At 45.3% G+C, this 22,250-nt stretch overlaps 1 protein-coding gene across 5 annotated transcripts in view; it reads left to right on the forward strand.

Moving 5' to 3' along the window:
• CREBBP (CREB binding lysine acetyltransferase) overlaps positions 1–15,857 on the forward strand; it is a 239,121-nt gene extending 223,264 nt beyond the window's left edge. For all 5 annotated transcript variants that reach the window (XM_078777854.1, XM_078777855.1, XM_078777856.1 and 2 more), the window contains 5 exons: positions 10,635–10,800; positions 10,952–11,119; positions 11,239–11,400; positions 11,645–11,926; positions 12,137–15,857. In XM_078777854.1, coding sequence (XP_078633980.1) covers positions 10,635–10,800; positions 10,952–11,119; positions 11,239–11,400; positions 11,645–11,926; positions 12,137–14,407 — 3,049 coding nt within the window. In that variant the 3' untranslated portion in view covers positions 14,408–15,857. The remainder of the gene's footprint in view (positions 1–10,634; positions 10,801–10,951; positions 11,120–11,238; positions 11,401–11,644; positions 11,927–12,136) is intronic.
• The last annotated feature ends 6,393 nt before the right edge of the window (positions 15,858–22,250 follow it).

Below are 22,250 nucleotides of genomic sequence, written 5' to 3' on the forward strand. Positions count from 1 at the left end.
AAACTAGGGTGGGTGACATTTTCTTTGTTGTCTCTTCGTGGGAAAATGATTGCCATTTATTTGCAAACTTTTTTTCCCCTGTTTACTGAATGAATGAATTAAAAAAAAACACCGTTTTAGAGGCCATTTTTTCCGCCCCGCAAAGCGGGGGGTTGGCCTTTTCGGGGACCGTGGTAGTTGTTGTTTTTTGGTCCCCTTTTTGAAGCAATGTTTTACGGCCGGATGCCCTTCCTGACGCCAACCCTTTTTGCCGCCTTCAACGTCAAACAGGGAATTACCAGTGAACTGGTACTCAATTAGCCGACCTCGGAAGGATGACAGGCTGAGTCAACCCCCCTGGCATTAATTCGGCGATCGACCGAGATTCGAACCCAGGATCCTAGGATCCTAAGCCGGCACCCTAGCCGCTAGCCCTACACCAGGGAATGAATGAATGAATGATCGTTTTAAGGCCATTTTCCCTGCTAGAGCGGGGGGTTAGCCTTGCGGGCCCCATGACAATCGTGGTTCCCTGTTTGAGGCAATGTTATTATTGGCCGGATGCCCTTCCTGACGCCAACCCTTGGTCGCCTCTTACGATGCGCCTCGTATCTTACGATACGGTGTACCTATTCTAAACCGGGGTACACACCGGGATCATTCATCCCAGCAAGCTGGTACTCAATTTGCCGACCTCGGAAGGATGACAGGCTGAGTCAAACCCCCCTGGTGTTAATTCAGCGATCGACCGGGATTCGAACCCAGGATCCTAGGATCCCAAGCCGGCACCCTAACCGCAAAGCCAACACCAGGCTATTTACTGTTGATAACAAAAAAAAAATTTTTTTTATACTTCCACCGACAAAGTTGCCGGAGCATTATGTTTTTGGTTTGTATCTTGATCTGTGATAGGTTTTTGTTACCATGCTAACTTAAGAATGGCTGCTGAAGGGAACTAAGGCAAACTTGGAACAAGTATGTACGAGTATAATGATGTAAGCATAGGGGCATTACCCCTGGCGCTCGCTCACACTGGTAGAATAAACTATACTGCACTGACTAAAGGTATTTTAAACCAATTTGAATGGTTTCTAGAAGACGGCAGCATGTAGACTTAGTCATACGAACATAATCACAAGACTAATACGAACAAACCAAAAAAAATACCTATTTTTGGGGGCAACTACCCCCCTCCCCCAACCCGTTATACCTCCTCAGCCCCCAATTTTTCAAATTCCTTGAACAAAACATTGGTACATCATGGGTTGATGAAGGTTGTGGTGAAGTTTTCCTTCAAATTGTGTGTGTAGTTTCAAGAGAAAAGAGCAAATACCTATTTTGGAGGACAACCCCCCAGTAGACCCCTCACAGCCCGATTTTTTTTTTAATGCTGTGAACAAACTTTGTACAACATGGGGTTATTAAGGTTGTGGTCTCGTTTCATTGAAATTGTGTGTGTGTAGTTTCAGAGAGTAAAACTAATATCGATTTTGGGAGGTCATAACCATGAACCACCTTTGACCTATCCCCCCCCCCCCCCCCCCCCCCCCCCAGACCCCTTTTAACTTCGCTTTTCTTCGTGCCGTGAACAAACTTCGTATATCACGGGTGATGAAGGTTGTGGTCAAGTTTCATAGAAATATTGTGTTTGTAGTTGCAGAGAAAAAAGCAAATTCCAATTTTGGGGGGGGGGGGGGGGGGGGGGGAGTCAAACCTGGATGCACTTTGACCCCCGGTAGACCCCCTTAGACACCGATTCTTTAATGCCCTGAACAAACTTTCGTCATAACGCAACAAATATCATTTGTGCCAAATTGGTCGCAATCCCATCAGCGTGGTTTCAGAGAAGAAGTTTCAAGTGTTTACGGACTGACGGGCGGACAACGCGTCATCGCAAAAGCTCCCCTGAACTTCATTCCAGGTGTGCAAAAAATAAACGGATTAGGAAAATGTTGTCAAGAGGTCAGAGGTTCCGTGAGGTAAAAATTCTGTTCCCGAGCTAACTTGTGAACGAGTGATTGGATTTTGACCAAACTTTGTATTATTGTCCCCCGTCGCACAGCGTAGCAAAAGGGGGACTATGGCTTTCCCCTCCGTCCGTGTGTCCGTGCGTGCGTGTGTGCGTGTGGGCGTGCGTGTTTGCGTGCGGGCGTGCGTGCGTAAGCGAAGGACCCGCATTCGAATTTGGTGTGTGGGTGCAACCCACGTCAAAATCCAAGATGGCCGCCGCCATGTATGTCTGATGCCATGTATGTCTTAACCTTGTGAGATGAATAAATTTGAAAAATAAGCGATAGTACCAACTTCTAATCTGGTTGTGTGGGTGTAGCTAGGCATAAGGAAGAACGCTATTGAAAATTGGGTCGCCACGTCAAATCCAAGATGGCCGCCGCCATGTATGTCTGAACCTTGTGAGCGAAATATATCGAAAAATAAGCGAAAGTACCAACTTCTAATCTGGTGTGTGGTGTGTACCTCGGCACAAGGAAGAAGGCTGTTTTAAATTGGGTCGCCACGTCAAAAGCCAAGATGGCCGCCGCCATGTATGTCTGAACCTTGTGAGATGAATATCTTGAAAAACAAGCGTAGTACCAACTTCTAATTTGGTGTGTGGGTGTATCTAGGCACAAGCAAGAAGGCTGTTTAAAATTGGGTCGCCACGTCAAATTCCAAGATGGACACCGCCATGTATGTCTGAACCTTGTGAGATGAATATCTTGAAAAATAAGCGAAGTACCAACTTCTAATTTGCTGTGTGGGTGTATCTCGGCATAAGGAAGACCGCTATTGTAAATTGGGTCGCCACGTCAAACTCCTAGATGGCCGCCACCATATATTGTCTGAACCTTGTGAGTGAAATATCTTGGAAAATATGCAAAGTACCAACTTCTAATCTGGTGTTTGGGTGTATCTAGGCACAAGGAAGAACGCTATTGAAAATTGGGTCGCCACGTCAAAATCCAAGATGGCCGCCTCCATGTATGTCTGAACCTTGTGAGCGAAATATCATATCACCAGCAGAAAGTACCCGGCATTGCCGGGGGGGGGGGGGGGAGGAGGAGGGAGGGGGGGAAGAGGAGGGGAGGGGAACGGGGGGGGAGGGGGAAGGGGAGGGTGTGGGTGTGCCCGGGGGAAGAAGGCAGGGCCCCCTCCCCCATTCCCCTCCCCACCCTTCACCTCCCCCCTCCCCCCCCTCTCCCCTTCCCCCCCCCCCTCCCCCCTCCCCTCCCCCCCCACCCCCCCCCCCCCCCCCCCCCCCCCCCCACCCCCCCCCCCCCCCCACCCCCCACCCCCCCTCTCCCCCTGTTCCCCTCCCCCTCCTCTTCCCCCTCCCTCCTCCTCCCTCCCCCTTAACACCAGGGGGTTGACTCAGCCTGTCATCCTACCGAGGTCGGCAAATTGAGTACCAGTTCACTGGTAATTCCCTGTGTGCCGCAAGAGGCGCCTAACAGGGTTGGCGGCACGAACCCGGAAGTCGGAACTCATTGTCGTCAATAAAATGTAGCATGTATGTTTCACTCTCTGTCACATGCCATTGGTCCCATGTCAATCGGATGAAGTTGAAAAATTAACATTACGAAGTTTCTCTGGGACATACTGATTTCCGAATAATGAAGTTGAAAAATTAACGTTCCAAAATACGCTAATTACGCTAACAGAAGCGCTGGCGCTGCGAAGCGCGAGAGGGAGTGCTGCGCTCCCTCCCTTCGATTCCCTCCCTCTTCTGCTAGCGTTTCTGCGCTAATACGCTAATTTTAAAACCCGAAGTTTTTTAAAATTTAAGGTGTGCTGTAGTTGCTCTGTGACGTACTGATTCCGAATATGCCTTTGGTTTTTCTCTGCGATGAGTAGTTCTCGAGTTATAAGAGGACAAACAAACATACTTTATTGCTTTATATATATAGAAGTTGGTACGATTCGGCCAAGGAATCCCAGAGATAATTGCAATTAAGTGAGCCGTGACGTCACGGAACGCGCCGCCGGTAATCTATCTATAATTCCAGTAATCTCTGTGGTGTGTGTGTGTAGTGTGTGTGTATGTGTGTGTGTATGTCTGTGACCGCTGTTTCTCGACAACCACGGGTCCGATATACTCTAAACTTGCCAGGTATATTGCTGGGGACCTGAGGATGTGCCTTTTCAAGGTTTCATATTAATCGGACAAGTAGTTACCGAGCTATGTCCAAAAAACGATTCAACCAATCAGAGAGCAGCGAGCTATCACGTGTGCCGAACGTGGCGAACAGACTCTGCCTCCGGACGGCACATTTGAGAGCGTATTCATTTATTTCACGTTGGCAAACTATGTTGCCGCTATGTTGGCGTTAAACTATGTTTTAAAACTAATTAAAACTAATTTGCGATTCTTTCGCTTTCCTGCGCGTTTGTGCACGCTATGGCGATTTCTTTACCAAACTCCGCAAGCCGTTCGCTTTGGACCAACCCATTTCATGTAAATAGAGGGGGGGGGGGGGGGGTTGTCACCGTACTCGCAAGCCGTTCGCTTTGGACCAAACCATTTCATGTAAATAGAGGGGGGGGGATTGTCACCGTACTCGCAAGCCGTTCGCTTTGGACCAAACCATTTCATGTAAATAGAGGGGGGGGATATAATTTTAGATATATATATAGTACGGGCATGCCCTAGTATATTATAATTTATGGTAATCTATGCAGCACGACATGGACATCACGGAAAACAAGGCGCCTTTGCCGGCGCAAAACGGCTCTCCCAGGGTCAAACTCGGTATCGTTGTGATCGCACGGTTCAGCCCTTCAAGAAAAAGTTTATTTGTAAAAGTCGAAACACGCGTTTAAAAAGATACTAGGGCATGCCCGTACTATATATATATCTAAAATTATATCCCCCCCCCCCCCCTCTATTTACATGAAATGGTTTGGTCCCATTCGCAAAGCCAAAGCGAACGGCTTGCGAGTACGGTGACAATCCCCCCCCCTCTATTTACATGAAATGGTTTGGTCCATTCGCAAAGCCAAAGCGAACGGCTTGCGAGTACGGTGACAATCCCCCCCCTCTATTTACATGAAATGGTTTGGTCCAAAGCGAACGGCTTGCGAGTACGGTGACAATCCCCCCCCCCCCCCCCCCCCCCCTCTATTTACATGAAATGGTTTGGTCCAAAGCGAACGGCTTGCGGAGTTTGGTAAAGAATTCGCCATAGCTCGGTAATTAGTTTTAATTAGTTTTAAAACATAGTTTAAACGCCAACATAGTTTGCCAACGTGAAATAAATGAATACGCTCTCAAATGTGCCGTCCGAGGCAGAGGTCTGTTCGGCACGCTCGGCACACGTGATAGCTCTCGCTGCTCTCTGATTGGTTGAATCGTTTTTTTGGACATAGCTCGGTAACTACTTCTCCGATTAATATGAAACCTTGAAAAGACACATCCTCAGGTCCCCAGCAATATACCTGGCAAGTTTAAAGTATATCGGACCCGTGGTTGTCGAGAAACAGCGGTCACAGACATACACACACACATACACACACACATACACACACACACACAGAGATTACTGGAATTATAGATAGATGACTGGTTTTGTTCGCCGGCACGTCGGCGCTCGAATCGGCTCGCAGATAAAATCCAACACGTCCTTTGTCGGGGTCGTCTGAACCAAACACGGGGCCTAGAAGGCTGGGACCGGTCTCAGAAGTTAGGTCTCGATCATCTATCTATAATTCCAGTAATCTCTGTGTGTCTGTGTGTGTGTATGCGACCGCTGTTTCTCGACAACCACGGGTCCGATATACTTGAAACTTGCCAGGTATATTGCCGGGGACCCGAGGATGTGCCTTTTCAAGGTTTCATATTAATCGGAGAAGTAGTTACCGAGCTATGGCGATTTCTTTACCAAACTCCGCAAGCCGTTCGCTTTGGACCAAACCATTTCATGTAAATAGAGGTGGGGGATTTGTCACCGTACTCGCAAGCCGTTCGCTTTGGACCAAACCATTTCATGTAAATAGAGGGGGGGGGGGGGATTGTCACCGTACTCGCAAGCCGTCCGCTTTGGCTTTGCGAATGGACCAAACCATTTCATGTAAATAGAGGGGGGGATATAATTTTGTACGGGCATGCCCTAGTATCTCGTAATGCTGGAAGCTGCACGTGTCTGTGATAATCTTGTGGACCATGACAAGAGATCGTGCGAGTCGCTCGCAACGGCTTCAAGCACTTCCGCATTCGACCATTTCATGAACGCCATACGCCCCGCCCATCAAAGCGCGTTCCGCCATTACGCTAACAGAAGCGCTGGCGCTGCGAAGCGCTAGAGGGAGCGCTGCGCTCCCTCCCTTCGATTCCCTCCCCTCTTCTGCTAGCGCTTCTGCGCTAATACGCTAATTTTAAAACCCGAAGTTTTTTTTAAAATTTAAGGTGTGCTGTAGTTGCTCTGAGATGTATGATTCGAATATGCCTTTGGTTTTTCTCTGCGACGAGTAGTTCTCGAGTTATAAGAGGACAAACAAACGAACATACTTTACTGCTTTATATATATAGATAGCATGTTTTCTGCGTCTTCCACTTTGTCAACTCACATCACTTCACCGACGGGGGACCTAGGCGTAACGCTTGTTTAAACTTGGTACAAGTATGTATAATGATGTAATAATGTTAGACAGGTTCACTATGTCAATAAATTATATTTCGTTCAAAATCATGGTAGATTAGCAAACCTATACATTTTTGGAAAGGTTATAGCATAAGGAAACTAAAAATCAATGTTTACATTTGGAGAGATACCTGTATGGCGGCCATTTTGGATTTTCAAAATGGCCACTGTAAAATACATATTTTGTTCTATTTCTGCCTCTAATTACCCTAAAAACTTTTTAAAATATACTAAACCTATATTTTCAGGGACAAGGAATCCAATGAAAGTATCAAATTAGTGCTATGGGGAATGGTAAGACACGAATCAAAGGTTTTGAATTGCAAAATACTGTCTTTATATTCGCGATAAGTTGCATAATCAAATACATGTTATCATTTTGTACAGGCAGTTAATAACATCAAAATGTGTCACAATAATTCATATCACCAAACATACACAGGCAGTCAGCAAAATCATATATACACATGCAGTCAGTTATTACCTCGGTAAAGACCGACATCACCTCGGTCTTCTCCATGCTTCTTTTCAGCCTATGTTTCTCAAATGCCTCTTTTCACTCGCCAAGTACTCCTGCATCTCCTGCCCACACTCCACCACAACAGTCAGATCATTCTCACACAATATCCTCAGAATATCTTTCATGTATATATCTTTATCTTTAACCCTGGTGTTGGGCTAGCGGCTAGGGTGCCGGCTTAGGATCCTAGGATCCTGGGTTTGAATCCCGGTCGATCGCTGAATTAACGCCAGGGGGGTTGACTCAGCCTGTCATCCTTCCGAGGTCGGCTAATTGAGTACCAGTTCACTGGTAATTCCCTGTTTGTCGTTAAAGGCGGCAAAAAGGGTTGGCGTCAGGAAGGGCATCCGGCCGTAAAACATTGTTTCAAAAAGGGGACCAAAAAACACCAACAACCACGGTTCCCGAAAAAGGCCAACCCCCGCTTTGTGGAGAAAAATGGCCTCTAAAGGTGGTTATTTTTTTTTTTATAGTCAGTATAACTTCACATCTACACAGGCAGGCAATGACAAAATATACACAGGCAGTCAATGGCATCAAACATACACGATTACAGAATATGCCATTTAGAGTTCTTCATCACTGTCCTGTGTGTCGTATCCGACAATATAGTCCGCATCGTTTTCACAGTCCGTTCCACACAAGCAAAGGTCGGTCAAATTGATTGGCAAATCGAATTGGTCGAATGGTCGATCGAATCGAATTCGATGAATCGAATCGAATCAAATCGATCGAATTGGTCGAATGGCCGATCGAAGCGATTGGTCGAATGGTCGAATTGGTCGAATGGAATTGGTCGATTGGTCGAATTGGTCGAATCGAATTGGTCGGAATTGGCAAATGTAAACATTGATTTTCAGATTTTCCATGTAATAACGTTTCCAAAAATGTATAGGTTTGCTAATCTACCATGATTATGAACGAAAAAACATAGTGAACCTGACTATGTGGGCAGAGGCATATCGGTCGACATTGTGATGTCGAAGAGTGCCGGTCTAGTTTATTCATGTCACTTGATGGTGCTGTTTCGGTGGTGTTGACATTTTTTCATGGATGAGTAATTGTCCCCCGTCGCACAGCGTAGCGAAAGGGGGACTATGGCTTTCCCCTCCGTCCGTGTGTCCGTCCGTCCGTCCGTGTGTGCGTGCGTGTTTGCGTGCGTAAGCGAAGGACCGCATTCAAATTTGGTGTGTGGGTGCAACCCACGTCAAAATCCAAGATGGCCGCCGCCATGTATGTCTGATGCCATGTATGTCTGAACCTTGTGAGATTAATATCTTGAAAAATAAGCGAAGTACCAACTTCTAATTTGGTGTGTGGGTGTATTTCGGCATAAGGAAGAACGCTATTGAAAATTGGGTCGCCACGTCAAAATACAAGATGGCCACCGCCATGTATGTCTGAACCTTGTGAGCGAAATATCATATCATAGCATAGCATGTTTTCTGCATCTTCCACTTTGTCAACTCACATCACTTCACCGATGGGGGACCTAGGCGTAACGCTTGTTTGGTCAAATTGCTATTCTATGGGCTGTCATTGTGTTTTCTTGTTTGTTTTGGGGCCTTACAAGTTGGAATTAAATAGGGTACACAAACTTCTACCAATCTATATATAATGTAGGGAAAGTATGTATACATGAAGAGATGTATGTATGTTGTGCGTTTCATTTACTCCAAGAGTATTTGACCAAGGAAGCTAAAAATTTCAGGGATTAATGAGGGATCCCTGAAGTTGTGCATATGAAAGTTTCATTTGGTTCCATCAAAATTTGAAAACAAATTCACCCATCTTGGCATTTTCTTTCTTTGAGGAGAGTCTGGATGCCATTTGAATGAGAACAGCACTCGGCAGAGCACGCTGCCAGGCTGAACAGTTTGCCTTTGTATCCCACTTATAGGCTGGATCTGGATTCGGAGCTGAAACAAAATTTAATCGGCTTGTTCTTATCACCTAACCAACTCATCCACCAAGTTTAATCATAACTCGTCTGTAACTTTTTAAAATATCATGTTATATGTCGCTTTTCACCTGATCTCTCAATGGTGACGAATCACTTAAAAATTAAATAACCCTCGTACCCGAATCCATATTCAGATTATCACCAAAATCGAATCGATTCGTCCTTGTGAGACACCCAACCTCTCCACCAAGTTTTGTCCAAATCCGTCCGCAACTTTTTGAGATATCCTGCTATGTATCGTTTTTGGCGCTATCTCCCAATGGTGAAGAATCACTTTAAAAATTCTCCTAGCCGGATCCGGATCCAGATCTTCACCAAAATCTAATAATTTCGTCCTTGTCACATACGTGACCTTTCTGCTAAATTTAGTCCAAATCCGACCACAGCTTTTTGAGATATCTTGTTCACAGACAAACAGACAGACATGGGTGAAAACATAACCTCCATCCACTTTCGGTGGCGGAGGTAATTATCAAAGCTATATAACCACAATGTATTATATATGCACATAAGCAGTACGCATGTTTTCACTTCATATACGTAACCCTGGTTAATTGTATTAGCTTCTGTTGGACTTAGTCCGAAACAGGGGCTTATGGATTGGGTTTTGTCCATCCGTCCTTCCGTGCATGCATGCGTCCGCAGCCATATCTGGGAGATGTATTGACTGATTTTGGTCCTACTTGGCACACAGAGAAGGAATGATGGCTTACATATGCACGTCATTTTTTTTCGAGATCAGATCCAGGGTGGCCGGCTGGCAGCCATTTGGTTACTTAAACGTGTCCCCAACCATTTCTCGACATGCGTGGACCGATTTTGTTCAAACTTGGCACAAAAACAATACATGAGAGTATACCTATGCAGAAGATATAATCCGACCAAAGATGGCTGACTGATGGCCTTTAACTCCGTACAGCAAAATTACTAAAACCACGGGGGCTATGACATTGTCTTTTTCTGCTTGTTTTCTGGAGGTTTTGATGCAGCGGTCTGTTGCTTATACACTGCCCAAAAAAGAAAGGGATGTCAGAAGAATGTGTTGCATGCCTGGAACAAGATCGCCCGATAGTCGTGCTGAATAAAATTTGTGCAAAATTTGAGTTATTTGATTCGGAGGAAAAGTTTAAAAAGTTACAAATGTACAATAATAGATTGCAAATTGTAGAAGCCAGCCTCACTTCCATTATCATTGTTTTCATTATTATTAGTTATTATAATTATTGTTATTTTTGCGATGCCCCTGGATTTGGTTGAATTTGCATACCTGGTGTTTCTTGGCCGGGCACCCATGATGCAAAATTTTGGGAAGTTGTAATCCTAATTGGCTGCAGGTGCTTTGTGCACGGCATGTTATCTGCCATTGCAAGTTTATTTACAAAGTTAGCATATGTGCATCACAAGCCTAAGTAAGCATCACCTCATCTGTCGCCTGTCTGTTCTCCAAATGTAGTGATCCAAGTGAACATTCTATCAAGTTTGAGGGTGCTGACCCAAACTGCTTTATTCTTTTGTCTCACTTCACCCTCTTGATCAGGTACACAACTGGGCATATCTGGGCATGTCCTCCAAGCGAGGGTGACGATTACATTTTCCACTGCCATCCACCAGACCAGCGCATCCCCAAGCCAAAGCGCCTCCAAGAGTGGTATAAGAAGATGCTTGATAAGGCTGTTACGGAACGTATTGTTCATGACTATAAGGTGACCATATGTGGAAGCACTGAAGAACCATATGATGTTTTAAAATTTTGTTCGCAAAATTGACAGAATTCTTTTCTCAACGACACTGAATTGGAAAACCATTTGTGTGGCTGATTTAATCAAATTGTATGGTGCCACAATTTCCTGACAGGACATCCTGAAACAGGCGACAGATGACCGGCTCACAAGCGCTAAGGAGCTACCTTACTTTGAAGGTGACTTTTGGCCAAATGTGTTGGAGGAAAGTATCAAGGAACTGGAGCAGGAGGAGGAAGAGCGCAAACGCGAGGAGACCAGTGCGTCGTGTGAGAGCACGGAGGTACTTGGATTCGATTTGTACATTCTAGCCAACAAACGATGAGTAAAATGATATAATTATTGGGGTGTTTTGCAGATGTCAGTCCTGATAACAAGCTTTTTTGCTGGGTTGTACAACAGGGAAAGAAGGGTGACAGCAAAAGTGCGAAGAAGAAGAATAACAAGAAAACCAGCAAGAGCAAGAGCAGCAACAGTCGTACGAGCAAGAAAAAGCCAGGCATGCCAAGTGTCTGCAACGACCTGTCACAGAAGCTTTATGCAACCATGGAGAAGCACAAAGAGGTCAGTTTATGATTTTCCATCTGGGAGCGAAAAGAATGCTTTGTCACAATTATAACTTTGACTACTCTCCTTAATGAAAGCAGTACAAGTTCTTCTTCTTATGTCTACTGTCAGGCCAAATTAATTGACATTGATCCTCACCTTCCTGTCTTAATCAAACATTGCTGTGTAGAAACTTCCTTGTTTCATGTCTCGGCTTGTCTTTGAGATGCCCATGATGTTCAACTTTGATCCTTCTTCGCAGGTGTTTTTCGTGATCAGGCTTTTAGCACCCACAGCAGCAAATGCGTTGGCTCCCATCCAGGACCCCGACCCACTGGTGCCTTGCGATCTTATGGATGGGCGCGATGCCTTCCTTACGATGGCCAGGGATAAGCACTACGAGTTCTCATCGTTGCGTCGTGCTAAATGGTCGACTATGTCCATGCTAGTAGAACTGCATAACCAAGGGCAGGATCGATTTGTTTACACCTGCAATGAATGCAAGCACCATGTGGAGACCCGCTGGCATTGCACAGTTTGCGAGGTGATGTGACAGTCGTGGCCCCACCCCACTCAACGTTGATATTCGCCGATTTACTTGATTACTTACCTTCCTAAACATTATCTTCCTTGGTCTCCTTTGCAGGATCACGTTTAAAACTGTCGATTTGCCTTGACAGCTTGCATACAGGCACGAAATGTCAATTACCCTTTTTTAATTGTTTTTTTTTTTGTTTTTGTTTTTCCTCCCCAGGATTACGACTTGTGTGTTGCCTGCTACAAAACTAAGGGCCACGAGCACAAGATGGAGAAGTGGGGCCTGGGCTTGGACGACGACAGTGCCGGCGGCCAGCAACCGACCATGCAGAACCCCCAGGAATCGCGGCGACTGAGCATACAGCGCTGTATCCAGTCGCTGGTGCATGCATGCCAGTGCCTGAATGCCAATTGCTCGCTGCCTTCTTGCCTGAAGATGAAACGGGTTGTGCAGCACACACGAGTTTGCAAGCGCAAGACCAATGGCGGTTGCCCCATCTGCAAGCAGCTTATTGCACTTTGCTGTTTCCACGCTAAGCACTGCCAAGAAAATAAGTGCCCCGTTCCCTTCTGTGTAAACATCAAGCACAAGCTACGGCAACAACAGTTGCAGCACAGATTGCAGCAAGCGCAGATGCTGCGGCGACGCATGGCGGCAATGACCCAGCAGCAACAACAGCAACAGCAGCAACGAGGTGGGACACCTCATGCAGGTCTTCCTTCGCCTCCCAGCTCTGTGACGCCTACAGGATCGGTGTCAACAACAACAGCCGGACAAGTCGTGCCACCCACACTGCCTGGGCAACCATCGCCACAGGCACATCCACAAATATCAAGCGCTGTGGTATCGGGAGCGGTACGACTGCCCATGCCAACAGGAAAGCCTGTCGGTCCATCAGTAGTGGCACCAGCTCCACCAATAGCAGCAATTGAAGTGGCACGACAGATCGAAATGGTTGCACAGCGGCAGATGGTTTCACAACAGGCACAGCAACAGGTACAGCAGCAACAACAACAACACCAGGTGGTACAGCAGCAACAGCAACAGCTTTTCAACAGGCCGCCAGGCATGAACAATGGAATGGGCGGCCAGACACTGATGGTGCCTGGGCAGCAAATAAATGCTATGGGTTCAATGGGCCAGCTGATTGGAACCCGTGGCCCACCACAAATGCAACAGCCCATGGCAATGCACCCATCGCAATGGGGCCAGCCGAGTATGCAGAGGCCGGCAGGCATGCAGCTCCCCATGGGTACCCAGCAAATAAGTATGGTATCAACACAAGGCGGGTTACCACAAGGCTTGGCAGGCCCTGCACAAGGTGGACAGTCAAGGAACACTCTCCCTCCAGCAGCAGCTCTGCAGGACCTGTTGCGCACGCTGCGTTCACCAAGCTCTCCAAAGCAGCAGCAGCAAGTGCTAGCCATTTTAAAATCGAATCCACAGTTAATGGCAGCTTTCATCAAGCAACGGGCATCACGGTACCAGGGAGCACAACCTGGCATGACGACTGGTGGACTGACAACGCAAGGCCCACAGCCTGGTGGCATGCCTGGCCAGGCGACCATGCAGGGAACCATGCAGATGCCGCGGTCAGTTGGACCTCAAGGAGGTATGGGCATGGGTGGTGCACAAGGACAAGGGCTGGGTGGCATGGGTGCAGCGCTGAGTGGCATGGCTCAGCAGCAACAGCAGCAACAGCAACAGCAGCAATATCCGATGATGCGGAGGCAGGCTTACACACAACCCGGGATGCCAAGCGCCATGGCTACACATGGCCAATTCCAGGCTCCACCACAACCTGGAACGTATGCTCACATCCATCAACAGCAACAGCTGCAGCAGCAGCAAAGTCAGCATTTGGGCCTACAACCAAGTTCTATGAGCAGCCAAATGGCTCAGCTTCAGGGCTTGGGTCCAGATGGTGCTCCATCTGGTCCAATACCAGCTTCTCTGCAACAACGGCTCATGCAGCAGCAGCAAATGAAAATGTCTGGATCAGGAGGTGGGCCGGGAACTGCAGGACAGCAAACGCCAATGAGCCCACAGCAACATCTCTTATCAGGACAGTCGCCGGGACCCGCGCATCTTTCGGGCCAGGCAATGGCAGCACCCCTTGGCAGCCAAGTGCGGTCTCCACAGCCTGTGCCCTCTCCTCGACCCCAATCGCAACCACCCCACTCGAGTCCGTCGCCACGAATTCAACCTTCCCCACACCACGTCTCTCCTCAGACAGGCTCGCCGCACCCAGGGCTGGCGCCGGGGGCGGGGACGGGCGGACCGCCCCCACAGCCCGGCGGGCCATTGGACCCTGGACATTTTCACGGGCCAGAGCAAAACGCGATGCTCCCTCAGTTACCCGGCGCTGGCATCACACCTTTGCACCCAGGTGCAGGACCAGGGGACCTCGGGCTTGGGGGTGAAGGCAGTGAGATGCCCGTGACTATTGCAGCCGACACGCTCGAGAAATTTGTGGAGAATCTGTAATTTCCCTTTGAATCCCACGCCGTCGCTGCTGTTACCCTGCAGCCTTTTATTCTCTCCCCGTCTCCACGTCAATTATCGGACCACTGCACCTCACTGGCAACTTTCCCATCAGACTCAGAAAGTTGGGTTTCCTTTCCTTTTTCCGTGTTGTTTAAATTTTATTTCATTTTTTTTGTACAGTTGATTGGAGATTCCTGAAGCAGTAGGCATTCATAGAAGTGGCAATTGTAGTTTACGGGCTGTTCATGTTATTTCCATTCTGGCTTGCATCGCCAGGCCAGCGGACTTTGTAATTTTTGACGTTTCTTCTGCTGTTTGTTTATTTTCCTCTGTTTGGAGGACGCTGTTTTCTTTTATTTTGTTTTGTTTTTCAACAAGACTTTTAATATGCACATTTTATATTTTTTTTGGCCTCCCTCCTTTTCCCTCCTACCCCCGACTTCCCACTCCCGGTCCATGTGTATTCACGTTGTATCACGTTGAAATTCATTTGTGACAAAGAAAAATGCAATTTGTCATTGTAAACAGAGCGTACTTTATAAAACGGATATAGCCAGCTGAGGATATTAAAAAAAAACCATGAGAAAAAGTTTCTTTTCTATAAATGTCTGTGGAGACGTTTGAAGTATTAATTTGTATAGTTAGGAGATCATAGACTATAAGATGCAGCTGTCGATTTGCAAACAAGACAACCAAGGCTTTTCCGCCTGTAGAAAGGCTCCTGCTACCTGGTTTTGCTCTGGCCCAGCGCCCGGTTTACGTCCAGCGCTTGTAGAAGCTTTTTCTTTTGTTTTGTCCTTCCTTCCCCCTCTTTGGCTATCATCAGACCTTGTAAAAACGTTGGATTCATTATACATGTAAATCATGCAGTTCCTCAGCATACCGTTTCCTTATAAATATATGACGGAACATTCGATGAAGCCACTGTAAAAAGAAACTGCATATTTGCTACTTATATGCTTACCTGAAATAAATGTGTGCCGCCTTTCCACGATGTTCATGTGACGTCGATGTCGCATCCATTTGCTGTACGTGCTTTTGGGGGAGTGTTTACTTTACTGTTCATCGATTAAACAGAAAAGGGAGAGAATTAAACTTTGTACAAGAACCAAAGGCTTGTGCATTGAAGCAGACTTCCAAACACTACTGTGTTAAGGATAGCATTTTGAATACTTTTTGTTTATTTTTATTTTATTTTTGTTTTTGGAGGGGGTGGGCAGGGGGGTGGGGGTGGTGTTTTGGGTCAATTGTACATCTTTACTGTTCCTGTTTATGGGACTTTGCCAGCTTAGGGCGAGACTTGTATTTTGGATGCAGTAATATTCTAAATAAATAAATTTATGTTGCAAATGAACGTAACCCTTTGGAGCCGCGCAACTCTTTTTGTAAAAAAGGCTTTGTTTCACACCGGACTTGACTGCATTAAAGTATCATCGGTGACAACGTTGAAGCTGAGAGTTGTTTGATGATTATTTGTATCACCCTCCTACTCTGCTGCCCGCATTCCTCGTACGAGTGCACATAATTTAAATCACATGTCGGTTATCCCAAAAGTTGGCGATATTTCATGCTGGCACCTCGGCCCGTGCCCTGTATTGGGCCATCGTTGGCCTTTCTGCGTCGCCAGAAATTATGTGTACCAAAGCAGTCGGATGTTCCACACGCATGAATGTACGCAATGGTGTAGTCTTCCTCTCTGCCTCTTGCCTTTGCTGCTGCAACAATACTGGAATTGTTAATATCTGCAGTCGCTGCAACCTTGTTTCACAATTAACTCTTTCCACACCCAATCGCTGAGTTGCGCAACCAAATTACTGTTGAAATTGCACGCAATCAAGTTGCGTGCAACTGCTTTGTCTGCATCTGAACAAATTGTTCAATAAGATTCTGTGCTTCGAAGTTGTTTTCTTTTTCCCAGCAAATCTTTTTTGGAAATCTACTTTTTCTTGTAAATCTCCCGCCTCTATGATAGTAAATTCAAGAGCCGATTCAGAATTGAAATAATGAATCAAAATCCAATGTGTACGGGATGAAGTACCTTTCGTTACAAATTGCTAAGATCCATTGAACGTAGAGCCTGTCTCTACTGTAAGCAACCCGTTGCAGAATTGTTTGCTCAAATCTCCAATCAGGTAATTTAGTTGCGTGCAACTAAGTTTCCCAATTGATCTCTTAGTGTGGACTGGGCTTAAAAACAATTATTTCCCTCTTTTTTTTAATGACTTTCAAGCTATTGAGTCTACGTAAGAAATGCCTTGATCAAGAATATGCGTTCATTACTTCATGAATGTATAGATATATATGCAGTGCCCTCCATAAGTGTTGGAACAGTGAAGTCAAATTTGTTATTATTGCTATATACTCATCAAAAGATGAATATGAGGCAAGAGTACAGAAGATCATTTTTTATTTCTTGGTATTTCTATGAATATATGTTTTATTATTGTACAAAAATAGCACTTTTTATGTTCAGTCCCCCCATTTTAGATAAGAAGAAGTATTGGAACAGATTAACTTAAAGTCGTATAATAGTTAGTGTTTGGTTGTCTATCCCTTGCATGCAATAGCTGCATCGAGCATGCGACCCATCGACATCACCAAACTCTTGGTATCTTCCTTTGAGATGCTTTGTCAAACCTTTACTGCAGCCATTCCTAGTTGTTGTTTGTTTTGGTGGGTTTCTCACTTTAGTCTTGTCTTCAGGAAGTGAAATGTTTGCTCCATTGGATTTAAATCAGAAGATTGACTTGGTCAGTCGAAAACCTTCCACTTTTTTCCCCCGATGAACTCCTTGGTTGTGTTGACAACCAAAGAGTTCATCACAGGCTTTTTCTTGTACATTGGCAGACAAAATGTTTCTGTACACTTCCGAATTCATTCTGCTGCTGCCATCATTTGTTACATCATCAATAAAGATGAGTGAGCCAGTTGCAGAGGCAGCCATGCAAGCCCAAGCAATGACACTACCTCCACCATGCTTCACAGATGAGGTAGTATGGTTTGGATCAAAAGCAGGTCCTTCCTTTCACCACATTTTCACCTTTCCATCACTTTGGTAAAGGTTTATCTTGGTCTCATCTGTCGATAAAACTTTGTTCCAGAACTCCTTGGCTCACCTCTGTACTTCTTGGTAAATTATAATTTGGCCTTTCTATTTTTGGTGCTGATGAGAGGTTTGCATCTTGCGGTGTAGGTTTTGTAATTCTGCTGTCGAAGTCTTCTGCGAACGGTAGATTGTGATACTTCCAGCTCTGCACGCTGGAGGTTGTTGGTGACGTTTTAGATTTTTTTTTTTTTTCACCAATGTAATGATTTTTCCATCAACAACTGCAGTTGTTTTCCTTGGCCAACATGACCGTTGTCTGTTGCAAAGTACAATTGTGGTTTCTTTGTTTTTCCAAGATATTCCAAATTGTTGTATTTGTTATGCCCAGTTTTTGTGTTGTGCTTCTAATTTAATTATTGTGCTTTTTCAGCTTCCAAATTGCTTGTTTTTCTTTCATAGACAGTTCTCTGGTCTTCATGTTGGTTTGTACCTCATAACTCCAAAGGCAGACTGTGTCAAGGCAAAAGCAAAGGCCAAAACCAACACTAGACATTCACAGCTCTTTTATATGTGAACAATCAATGCAACAAGAAACACTTGTTAGTCATTTGCTGCGATACTTATGCTTAACTGAAATTAAACATAAAATGTGTTTTTGTGTCTTCAATAGTAAAACATATTTAAACATAGAAATACCAAAAAATAAAAGCCGACCTTCTGCACTCTTGCCTCATATTCATTGTTTGAGCTGAAATCCATATTTCTGGAGTATATAGCAATAATAACAAATTTGACTTCGCTGTTCCAATCGAGGTGGAGGGCACTGTATATATTGGCCAGATGTCTCGTACTTCCGCCACCTTTCCTCCAGCCTTTCAAAATGGCAAAAATATTCTAAATATTCTCCGTTCCCATCCAATAAACTTTTCCACTCGAACTAATCATCTTCCCACCTCACGCGTGACTTTTGTATTATGATATCATGGCGGCTCTTCCAATAGCCTTTAGTGATGTTGTTAAAAATGTCATTCTTTGCGCTGTCTTCCATTGAAAAAATGTTGAAGTTTTGTCACAAGAAAATGTAATTCTTGCTTTTGTTTTTAATTATTTGTGGAAGCCCCCTCCCCTGCCAAACCCCTGCATTGATTTTACAAAATGAATTGTGAGCTCGTGATGCCGCGTTTAATTTCCAGAGTCATATCCTTGGTATAAAGACATGATTTGTGATGCAATGCCTCCACATGTTAAAATGTGTCCCTCAAACTACCACAACCAATAAGTTGACCTTTGCTCACCGACCCTGTTGAGAATAGGACATTCAAGGTGTTTCTCTGGAATGACTACTGCATCACAAGGTGATGCTCCAGGTTCTGTTCATGGCAGGTTTTTTTTTTTCTTGTTTTTCATTCCTTTTCTTGCACTGAGGTTTTAGTCTAGTAGGAAGACTAGGTCCCCCTGCACCCCCCGGAGATATACTTCTAATCAGTGTTTCTAGATTGGAAAACATGTGTAGAAAATGACTAGCTATGGCCCCAAGCTGAAAAAATGTCCCACATACCATTTTTATGCAAATTACTGCTGCCATTATCAAAAAAACGATTTTTGACATATCTCAGCCAATATTGCAGATAATTGAAAAATGAAGGTGTCTAGACCCATGTTTTGAAGGGCATAGATCATGATAGAACTATTCATAACATGATTACATGTGTCTATGGTATACTAGTATGCATATTAATGCTGTAATTACAAAATAATCAGTTTTACAAATGATAAGGATACGTTAATACTGCAGATAACTTAACATGGTACATAAGGGGTCTAAACCCAGGTATTTTCAAGGTTAAATGTCAACAAGATGCTCCTGAGTCTTGCATAGGGGCGGGACATTGGCAGTAACATTGGTACCACTCAACTTTTCTTCCCACCATTGACTTTGTATTGCGAGAGATTTTCACTTGCTTATTTAAAGGTTTCTCACCCAGCCCACGTAAAATCTACCAACTCCTGCTGTTAACTCCCAAACATATTTTTTTATGTTATCCAATCACAGTGCAGAAATGACAGACTAGAGATCCAAATTAGTGCTGCTATAGCTGCCATTTTACATTTCCATCCATGTAACATGCGCGCTCGCGCGCTCGTATCAATTGGTAATGTCGCGCGCTCGTATCAATTGGTAACGTTGATGTTATTGAATACCTCAGTTGAAAGTTCAGTCTTCCATTCCATCTGTGTGTTGTTCTTGGTATTCATCCTCCAATCTAGCCAGGTAAGATGCTAACTATAATGTTACTCACACTCTTGACTTCAGTTTCTGCATGAAATCATAAACAGGCAGAATAACAGCTGAGCCAGCTAGCACCATGTTAGCTAACGTTAAAGCTAGCCTCATCTATGTACAGTATGTTCCTAATGTCGGTGTAACTTAAACTTTTGTTAATGCCAAACATGAGACATATCTGTTGACTTCTGTATATGAATTGAACCAGAAAGAGGCACGACAGCTGAGCTAGCTACAGTAACTTAGCACAATGTTTCATTGGCCTAGATAGCTAACGTTAGTGTGGAAGAATTTAGATGTTTTAGCTATTAGCACTTTTGATGCCACTAAACATGGTTTAGTCAGCTAAAAAGTACCCTAGTGTAGAACATGACTCAGAACCTCTGTTACCTCACTGAAAACTCAGAGCCTCCTTTCACAGGCACTTTTAACATCATTCGTGATTTCTTATTTGTCATTTAACAGTGATGGTAGACATCGACAGCAAGCATGCCCAAAAGAAAACGGAGTGTAGAACCTGCAGCCCAAAGCTCTCCTCCTACATGCATCCTTCATGTACCATCCATGTCTGATCATGGGGATTTCACGCCCCTCCGTAAAATTAAAGGATCTGCTTCAGAAAAACTGCAACTGCTTCAAAAGATCCGGGATAGACGTCTCAACCAACCGCATGACTCCCCATGTCGTATGCAATCAGTATGTGATCAGATCCCGGCAACTCTTCCTGATGACCTAGAAAGAGTAGGATATCACAGCAAGTGTTATAAGCACTTTGTCCGCCACTTTCATCGTCTGGGAGATGATACAGAACCAGGGCCATCAACCTCATCATGGCATCACTCTCCTCGTAAACCAGGAGGTTCTGCTGAACCCATCTTCCCGCCAGAGTGTATATTTTGTGAGAAAGTTGAGACCAAAGATGCTCATCGCAATACTGAGAGGCCTACAACCTTCCCATCCTTTAAAAACAAAGAAAATGCATGGGAGCAAATCGAAACACGGGCTGAGAAAATGGGTCTCTATCGACTCCATCGAAAGGTGAAAAACAAAGACCTCTTTGCATGTGAGGCCAAACACCATCCGTCATGTTTTAAAGCTTTCCGCACAGCATTCTACAACTATGAGCGTGCGATTCACAGAGCCGAAGCACCAAAGGAGCAGGCTTGCATGTCAGCCGCCCATGAAAAGGCATTCAACTCAGTACTGGAACACATTCAAACCCAGGTCATCCAGCAGAATAAAGTTCTACAGCTTTCTTCCTTGCGCTTGCTCTATGTCGAGGAACTGAAACTGAATGGATATGAGAACTCAAATTATCGGTCAGAGAAACTACTGAAACGCCTACAGAATGACCCAATCAAGGAGCATATCCACTTCACGAAGGTTGATCATGACAAATGTGATGTCATTTCTTTCTGGCTTGTGCACAGCTCAAACATAACAGTTTCCAATGCTCTCGCACGAGCATTCACACTCGGAAGCACAAACAAGAACCAAAATGTTGCCCTCCAACTTCGCCAGGGTATTCTACAGGCTTTCAGAGAGTGTAAAGACCAACCATGGCCACCAACAGCTGAAGACATGGAGCTCAATCCTGAAGACATCCTACCTCCAGACCTTGTCCGCTTTCTCAGCGTGATAATGACTGGCAAGGAGGGCATCGAGACAGAAAAGGTGAAGCGTCTGGTCTTCTCCATTGGACAAGATCTGTGCCGTGCAGTGTCAGATGGAAAATGGAAGTTACCAAAGCACATTCTCCTCTGTGTGACTGTAAGGCACCTGTTCCGAAGCAAACAGCTCACCACAATACTACACAGGCTTGGACACTCTGAGAGCTACGATTTCGCCTTGGAGTTGGAAACTGCTCTCGCCAAGGTCCTGGATGAAGTCTCAACTTATCGTACACCACAAATTGTGACAGGAGAGGGCAACCTTGTATTCCACTGTGAGTGGGACAACTTGAATAAAACCACTACCAGTGTGCACGGCAGCAACATTGTAAACAGTGCTGGAGGAATCATGGTGCAGGAGGTCAAGCCCGGGTTCGAGAGCAGCAAGGACCGAATGCTACCTACCATCAATAGGTCACAACAGCGTAGCCTGAAGGTCGACACACCAAAAACTCTCCCACCCTTGCACTTTACTCGCGTTGGCCCGAAGTTCCCTGAAGGCTCATCATTCACACCGCCAGCAGAGAATGACACAGTCTATGCCACTACGATGCAAGAGTACTACATCTGGCTCTTCATCAGATACATCGGAAGCTGTGGCCTGCAGCCTGTGCCTGGGCTAGGGGGTTTCACCTCTGCAACTGGTTCTCCCCCACCCAGCAAATCAACAGTCGACTACTGCACGCCTATCCACCAACCGATCACAGACAACGCAGTTGTTCGTGAGCTACTGAAGCGTTCCGAGGCAGCAACTGCTGAGGTGGGTCAGAGATGGGTCCTGAATACATTTGATCTGGGTGTCTGCATGAAAGCCCTTCCCATCATCTGGCGCTGGCCAAATGA

The sequence above is a fragment of the Myxine glutinosa genome, chromosome 5, assembly GCF_964187855.1.
Source record: "Myxine glutinosa chromosome 5, kmMyxGlut1.1, whole genome shotgun sequence".
In the NCBI taxonomy this organism is placed as follows: Eukaryota; Metazoa; Chordata; class Myxini; order Myxiniformes; family Myxinidae; genus Myxine; species Myxine glutinosa.